Raw genomic sequence first — 8579 nt, forward strand, 5'->3', positions numbered from 1 at the left:
AGAAAGTTAGGCCATTTTTAGGCATGGAAAAATAAAAGTAAAAGGACTATTCTAAAACAAGCTGGCTCTGGCGTGACTGGCACAGGGACGTCACCACTGTGACGCAGCCACAGTCGCGGTCTCAGCATCCAGCTGCCGCTGGTGCTGGCACGGTGCCACGGTCCTCGAGGCGCAGTGGTGAGGCCACCCTGCCTCTGCCGCCCTGTGTCACCGCAGGGCGGTTTGCAAAGCCTCAGCGCAGGAGGTCGGCAGACATCTGCGGGGCTGGGGCACACAGCAGGAGCCTGGGGAGCGAGCCAGCACCCTCCCCAGGCCGGTAGCCACAGCACTGCGCTGCAACAAGGATGCACATCAACCCATCCCGGGGATCAGTCAGAGTCCTGCAAGAAATCTGCAGCGCTTCACAAGAAGGACACAAAGAGGAAGACACCAGGGAGGCCAAAGGCTGGAGCCCGGTGCAGCAGCCATGGCCAGGTCCTCTGCTGAGGACTGTCTCTGGCAGAGGGGGGAGAGGAGCAAGCAAAAGGTAAACTGGGAAAGTGGCAACTGGCACCCAGGAAAGCAGAGCACAGGCCAGATGAAAGACGGGAAAGGTGGAATGGGAGGGAGGTGATGGATGGGCCTGTAGGAGGGTGGCTGCCCACACAGACTGACCCCCGTGGCCAACAGACCCCATGCCAAGAGTGGGGGCAGCATGAGGCTCGCTCTGGCACTCCGCTGCCAGACAAGGTAGCCAACACAGCCAGAGGAAAACGGTCTCCAGAGGGGCCTGAGTGAACCCTCCTAGGCGGAGGCTGGGAGAAGGCATGGCTGTGGCCTCCCGGCATTCCCCAAGGAGGGATGCTCCCCTTCATGTCCTCCTGTTCTGCGATGCAGAGACCATCTCCACGTACTCCCCGTGTGTACACCAGTGAGATTATGTGACCGCAGGGCTACCATATCCTCTCCCGTACCAGTACATGCAGTGCTTCCTCCGTCCCTTCCCTGTCCCCTCTAGCGCTGGCGGCCCTGAGCGTGGCTGAGCGCAAAGTGGTCGCAGAGGAGGAGCAAGGCATCGAACCGCTGGAGCCGCTGCAGAGCTTCGGCCAGGAGCGGGATGGTGACCGTGTCTCCCGAGTAGGCAAAGTGAGCGACGAGCTGCTCAAATCCAGATATCCGTCCCAGCAGCTGGGGCGTGATGCCCAGCTCCAGCGCCACGTGGCTGAAGTTCTTCACGCCGTTCAAGGAAGGGTCCAACAAGAAGGCAAGTGACTGCACCAAGGAACGGGGCAGCTCTGCTACCGGGAGACCTGGGGGCAGCAATACAGCAAAGTAGGGTTAGAAACCAACCTATCTGGCTAGGATAAGGATAAACAGAGTAGCCAGACTCCAGCCCCTGTCCCTGCTGAGCAGGTGAAATGCCACCCTGGCAGGGCGGCTATCTCCTCCAACATCACTTTCAGAGCTCAGCAACACGGAGCTGGCTCAGTCCCAGGGAGGCTGGTAACTGGTGATAACTGATGATAAACTGGTCCATCCACCACACACTTGCAGACCATTCAAAGCAGTGTCACAGAAAACCTACCCTGTGAACTAGCACTAGAGGCAACAAAAGTCAGATAAGCCTTGGTGATGACTGGCACCTCCACGTAGCCATGGTGGGCCTTCTGGAGGAGCTCCCTCCCAAAAACCTGCCTCTCTTCACTACCTCAGTACTTGGAGAACAAAGAGGAGGCTGGAAAGACACTTACCTTTCGCCGTGCTGCTGATTTGAGTCACGAGGCTCTGGGCATCATCCACCTGGCAAGACAAAGACACCAAGGTTGGTGGCAGTCTGGTGAGAAAAGCAACGCCTGTCACCACTCCCAGGACTATCAGAGGCTCAGAGGATCAGTGCTTCTCCTTCCCGCACTACCATCCCATGCAGCCAACAACCTCCAAGGGATTCTCCAGGGCCTCCCAGAAAACTGCTTCCATAAACGGTCACCTGAGGCTAAGCTGTTAAATGCATCTCTCTGCCAAGATATTTTCTGAGCCTCAGTGATGTTAGTCACCAGCTTCGTTAGGAGCTCATCAGAGAGGGAGGAGGAACCAGCTCCCCCCTGCCAGGTCAGCTTGCTGGAGAGCAAGAGGACAAGCACCACTCGAGCGCACATCAGTTAAAGATAGACTTACACATTCAATAAATTGACTCTGGTCTTTTGGGTGTTTAAAACCACCCCAGCAGGTCACATCCCATGGCTGATGGCACGCTGAATCACTAAAATACCTGGCAAATAGTTTTTGGTAACTGTTAATTAGTCCCAGATGTTAACAAACCTTAGTCTATGTTCCTAACCCACCGATGAGCCCAGCATCCTGTGCCCCAGCCCTGCACATCTGGCAGCAGTTCGAAGGAGCAACGAGGTCAGAGGAACTTACTGTCTGCTCCCTGCTTTCAGCAGTGGGATTTGGGAAGGTGGAAGGTGGGCACCGGGCCCCACCTCGCCCCATGTCACTGCTCTCTGCTGGGATCCTCTGTGCCACCCGGCTCGCCGTATCCTCTGGCCGCTCGCCGCCCACAAACTCTGCCTGGGTGGAGAACTTCTGGAGGTCCAACTCGGTGCACTCCACTGGGGCATGTGGCCACTTGTGCTGCATCTCGGAGGCACAGGAGGAGAGGGGGGGCAGGGCCTCTGCTGTGCCCGGCTGGGCCTGCCTTGGGTCGGAGGGCGGCAGGACCCCGGCCAGACAGTCACCGCGGCCTGAGGCCCGGATGAGGGGCTGGCTTTCCAGGAGGCTCCTGCCCAGCTGGGCTTTGGAGGTAGTGCCAACTGCGACGGCTGGTGACAAGTCCGTCTCTGGCTGGAGAGAGGGGATCTGGAGACCCACGGCTTCCCCATCTGAAATGAACTGCACTGCTTCCACAGGGCCTGGAACCAGAAACAGGCATGGCTCAGCATAGCCCAGATCTGCCCTGACCCCTTCTGGGGGTCTGCCAGGCCTGAAGCTAAACCCACTGGCCCAGGGCCTGCAGGCAGAGCTGGGACCACCCTGCCAGAGGACAGACCCCTGTCCCCTGCACCACCACTGAGCAAAACCACTTCTGTGCATTTGTGCAAAGTTTTGAGTGGGGTCAATCCCTCCCCCCATTGCAGGGAGAGCAGGAGTGGGGTAGGGGCATCAGAAGCCACAGGGGCTGTACATGAGCATTTGTGGTACAAAGTCTTCAAGCGTTTGTTAAGAGTGGTCCCAAATTTCGTGTTGCTGGGACTCAACACTGCCCAGATCCATCCTTCCTGCCTAAGGGTATCCAAGTAGGTCCTAGGACCATGCGAGTTGGAGTCCAGCACCACCCTCCCTCCCCCCAGAGAAAGAAGAGGGCAGCAGGAGCAGGTACCTTCTGCCTGCCTGTAGCAGGGGCTCAGGTTCTTCACACCCAGGCAGCAGGGACCAGACATCTGCTCCTCACACAGGAATCTGCCGGGCACCGCCGCAGTCGGGAACATTGCTCGCTGGCCTGAGAAGTTCTGAGTCCTCAGGAAGACTGGGAGGATAGAGGAGAACCAGTCTGAGCAAGGGCTTGGCTTGCTTCCCCAGCATGTCCTCAGCAGAGTGGTATGTCTGCCGGTGAGGAGCCAGGAGCCAGCAGCTCCCTGGCATGCTGCTGGATGCCAGCACGCCCCAACCCCAGCCACCAAACCTACTGCCCTCTTCCCTAACCAGTCCTACGGTCCTGCCCTGCAAAGAGCCACTCAACCTCAGCCTGCGCCCGAGAAACCCCTGGAAGAGAGGATCGCCAGTTCTGACTCTGAGACGGCATTCTCCTCCTACTGATTATGGTACTAAGGAGGAGGGAGGCTCCTCCATGTCTTTGAGCAGGCAAAGCACAAGAGAGGTCCTGCAGATGTAAAAAGCAGGATGAAGTGCTTATTCTGTATGAGCAGAGGAATGTTTGGGTCACTGTATGCTGCAAGAACAGCAAGGAGAGGGCCACGGGCACATGTGAACAGCAAAGGGAGAAGTAAGAGAAGCACTGCAGGCATTGACTCACCTCGCTGGCACTGGCTCTTCCAAAACCGCTTGCAGTAGATGATGGAGAGTGCCAGAAGCACCAGTACGATGATGACTAGGGCACTGCTGGTCAGTGCAAGAAGGGCTGTGTCCTGTGGTGGTACAGTTGGGACAGCCACCTTCACCAGGTTTGTTCTGGACCGACCTGCAAACACACCAGACACAAAACATTGGAGCCTAACCCCGAGGCTTGAGCCACTCTCTCCCTGCCCATCCCTCTCCATGTGTAAGGACCATGGCTTCTGCAGCAGGGCTGTAGGACAGTGGCTTGGGCTGTGGCCAGCCAAGTGGGCTGGCCAGTGAGCAGGGATCAGCGAAAGGATGGCGTACATGTGAGTGCACACCTCTGACACGGTCACAGTGACTTAACACGTTACCACAGATCTGCTGCGCTACATCCCCACCAGCCCCTCTGCCCCAGAGGGCCTCGCACCCCACCAGCGAAGGATGGCACGTACACTGAGGCTCCGAGGAGGGCGTCTGCTTGGTGCAAGGGATGCATTCCCAGTCCAGCTGCCCGCTGATCCGCGCCTTGCGGTAAAACCTGCCAACAGAGCAGAGGGTCTCAGCAATGCACGGCCCCATGGTAAGCCCCTGCCAGCCCAGGTCTGGAGAAACAGGCCGTTTATGCCACCCCCCTGCGCTCCTGCCCCGCAGGCTGGAACGCCCCAAGGCAGCAGGTTGCTCCATGGCAGGCTGAAGCTGTGCCCACAGCTACGTTTTCATGTCTTCAGCCAAGAAGTGACATCACTCGAATGCTCCCTCCCCAGCCCCGTGTCTGCTGGGGCAACAGTGATCAGTAACTCCATGAAGCCACAGGAACACCCCAGCCTCCAACTGTGTCTGGGAAAAGGCTCATAAACCTGAGCCCCGACTCGTTCCTCCGTCCTGAGTCCTGCTGCTCGCCAGCACGTGGTCTGCAGCCCTCGGGCATTTTGCAGGCTGGTTGCATGTGGCAGCCTCCACTTCAGCAACTCCTCAAACCCATCACCCAGGGCATGGTTCGTCCTCCTCTTTGAGGGACCACCAACAGCAGTGGACTACAGCTGCTCATCTTCCAAGGCTTAGCCACTCTGGCATCCACAGGAACAACTTAAGCCTGGAAGGAGCTTTCTTCCACTGCTCATTCATGGGAGCCTGCAGGTTCCCTTTTCTGGAGCTACAAGGGAGCCATCGGATGGGTCTGATTTGCACATCATTAGCAGCATCCTCAGAGGCAACCCTGGGTCACCAGAGTTCTCCTGACATCCCATGTTCTGGGTGGCCTCAGATAAAGCCCCCTCAGCGCATCCCCTCCCTGCACGCTCCCAGGTGCAACCACGGCGGCTCCGCTCGAGCCAGCATCTGGTCCCACTCACCCGGGCAGGCACTCCCCACACACCGCGTTGGTCGTCGCTGTGCAGTTGGACTTCTGGATGCGGTTGATGAGGGCGCAGGACAGGCAGGGCTTGCAGCCGTGATGCCCCCAGCTGTCTTTAAACTTCCTGGGAGGGCAGGCAACGCACTGCGCATCCCCCCCGCTGCCGTCACCACAGTCCTGCAAGACACGAGGTCGGGTGCATGGCTGCAGAGCTTCAGCTCCCAAAGCAGTACTGAGGGGAACGATGTCCCTTCTTTGGGAGCAAAAGGTGGAGGGGGTACTGCTCATGCCAAGGGCCCCTGGAACCCAGCTGAGAGCAGATGCCACCAGAGCAGCTCCGATGGAGACCTGCAGGAAGCTGTCTGCTGCCCAGCCGGGGCCCACCAGCCGTGTTTAGGGGAGGAAAGCTCCAGCAGTGAGCCCCCCAGGAGGCACTGCTGGTGGGAGACCCTACGGGGTGCCTGGGAGGGAAGCACCAGTCCCACCATCGAGGCTGGGGCAGACACCCCCCAGCAGCCATGTCCTGCTCACATCCATCCATCCTGCAGCCCGGCCATGCAGCAGGGTTTCACCCAGCACGACGGGACCAGGGGGACACCGAGATTTCCACCGACCAAAAAGAAAGAGGACACCCCAAGCAGCAACCTGAAATCCCTTCCCACCCGTTGCTGCCATTGTCTCTCCCTCACCAGGAGACCAACTGTTCACTGTCCCTTCCCACTGAGTCCCAGTTTTTCCCAATCTGCCAGGACTTAAGATTATCCTTCTGAAGGAAGGCTGGGAGAGGATTTCCCTAGCACTGCAAAAGCCTCGGTGCCAGATGATTCCCAGTCCTTCCAGAGCAGCCGATTTACCTTGGAAAGCTCCTGCCCGGGCATGCAGTTTCTGCAGGGGATGCATTTCCTGTGCTCATCCAGGTACTCGCTCTCTTGGCAGCTCATCAGGGCCGGAGAGGGGCCGGGAGCCTGAGGAGCAGAGGAAGAAAAGGCAGAGAGGTCACAGCCAGCCCCAACACCACTAAGATGAGCAGCATGCCCTTCTCTGGGCAGAAGTTTTTGCTCTGGCTGGGATGGCAGTCTGCTTTTATTAGGCATCATGGATGTCGCTGCGGCAGGAGGAGGCTGCCTGCTCCCAGTGCACAGCCAGCTGCTCCAGCAGCTCAGGAAGGGCTTCCCAGCAAAGCTGGGTTGAGCTGCCTGGTTTTGCTGCCAGTGCGGGCTCACTTGCAGGCATCTCGAAGAATACATCTTGGGCCTACAAGGAAGCTGAAGTTGTGGGGGTACTTTTTACAAGGGCCTGTAGTGACAGGACAAGGGGTGACGGGTTTGAAGTGAAAGTGGGAAGGTTTAGATTGGATATCAGGAAGAAGTTCTTCACGGAGAGGGTGGGGAGGCACTGGAACAGGTTGCCCAGAGAAGGTGTGGATGCCCCATCCCTGGAAGTGTCCAAGGCCAGGCTGGATGAGGCTTGGAGCAACCTGGTCTAGTGGAAGGTGTCCCTGCCCATGGCAGGGGGTTGGAACTGGATGGTCTTTAAGATCCCTTCCAACCCAACCCATTTTATGATTCTGTGATAAGCAGAACAAGCACCTACCTCCCCCCAAAACACCATCTAGAGCCTTCCCGAGGTGAATTAACAGCTCAGCTGAAGTTAAGGGCAGAACTGCCCCAGCCTCAGAGGAGCCACAGTTTGTACCTTCAGTGAGGTCGGCTCACAGGGAACAGGGGACAGATGCCTTACCAAGAACACCAAGCTCAGACTGCAGTTACAAAACTAAGCAATTCATTTGGAGTTTTGGGGCTGTCTGATCACTTCTGTCTATTCTAGGTGGGTTCTTACCATGATGACAGAAACAGAATAAGATACACCCCCACTAGACCAGTCTTCATTTTGCTCTCCCCATAACCTTGTGCAGCAAATCAGAAGAAAAACTGTTCAACCAGCCTTGGGAGCAAAACTTGTTAACTTCTGAACACCCAAAAAACCTAATTGAAGACCATGGCTCTGAACCACCTGGGAAAACCTGGCATTTCAACCAGAGCCGTCCTGCTCCACAGGCTCTGCAGGAGGAAAGGCTCAGCGGGGATGCCTGTCCCCTGTGAGGCTCTAGCAGAGGGGGGAGCAGACTGCAGGGCCCCCAGACCCTCCTGCCACAGCCCCCTTCCCCTCCCATCTGCACCGTTCCCGGGCACCCAACACAACGTCTCACGGCAGCATTCCTCCGCAGGCTTTTTCTGCGCTCCTCTGCTTAATCCCTCACCACTCCCTCGCCGGCTGCCTTTTGGAAGCGGACACTTGGACGGGCTCCCCAGGCACCGAACAACCGAGATTCATTCAAGATGAAGTCTGCCCCGGACGAGCATAGAAAGTGAGTCACCCTCGCCGCACATGGCCGTGTCTCGTTAGCTGTTACAAGGAAAGGCAGCGCAAGCCAGCGAGGACTGGCGATGAAAAGCTAAGGGAGCTAAATTTATCTTACAAACATCTCGGGAGGGGCATGATCACAGCCTATAAATAGCGTAAAGGTTACCGACACTACCGCATAAATAAAGGAGGTTTGTCACCATCTCAGAAGGTGGCGAAGAGGGAGCTCGGTGCCAGTGCCCAGGGAGAAGCACAGGATTTATAGGGTTCAGCTACAGGCTGAATGCAGTAGTGAAAATAAAAAGGGGGGAAACCAGCTCAACGGGGGTGACACCCGACCGCTTCAGCAGACTGGGGCAGCAGCGGCCCAAAACCAACCTCTGAGACCGCACTCCCTGCCGGCGGGTGCCTCTGCCCACGGCAGGGCAGTCAACGCTGCGGATGCTCTGGACCAGAGGCTCTGGATTTAGGCTTTTACTCGTAACAAGAGCATAATGATGTATGAAATAGAGTTGCAGAAATGGAGCCAAGGAGTCTGGAGAAAAAGGGGACTGATTTTCATCAGCTCTCCAAAGTGCTGTTGTAATACAAGAAAGAACTACTGGTAAAAAAACAAAAAAACCCCTCAAACCCACAATCCAAACCAGCAGTCTTTTTGGTGAAACTGCTGCAAACACAACATGACCACTTTCTCCCATACATTTACAGACTTTTCTGCACTTCAGAAGGGTCTGCAGCTAGGGATACACCCCACACAGCCCATCTCCCCAGACGAGGCACAGCTTAAACCAGTTTCCCAAATACAGAAAATTACACAGGCAAA

The 8579-nt window shown here is 57.0% G+C and overlaps 1 protein-coding gene across 1 annotated transcript; it reads right to left on the reverse strand.

Annotated features, from left to right (window-relative positions):
• Window positions 1-993: 993 nt before the first annotated feature.
• On the reverse strand, window positions 994-6333 carry LOC104505049 (tumor necrosis factor receptor superfamily member 27-like). Its single transcript, XM_010148327.1, has 8 exons — window positions 6247-6333; window positions 5391-5569; window positions 4491-4576; window positions 4013-4177; window positions 3359-3505; window positions 2401-2891; window positions 1731-1779; window positions 994-1289 (listed from the first exon to the last, which is right to left on the reverse strand). The coding sequence occupies exons 1-8, from the start codon at window positions 6331-6333 to the stop codon at window positions 994-996; spliced, it is 1500 nt and encodes a 499-aa protein (XP_010146629.1).
• Between the last annotated feature and the right edge of the window lie 2246 nt (window positions 6334-8579).

This window comes from Eurypyga helias, unplaced genomic scaffold (genome assembly GCF_000690775.1).
Source record: "Eurypyga helias isolate BGI_N326 unplaced genomic scaffold, ASM69077v1 scaffold38003, whole genome shotgun sequence".
Taxonomy (NCBI): domain Eukaryota; kingdom Metazoa; phylum Chordata; class Aves; order Eurypygiformes; family Eurypygidae; genus Eurypyga; species Eurypyga helias.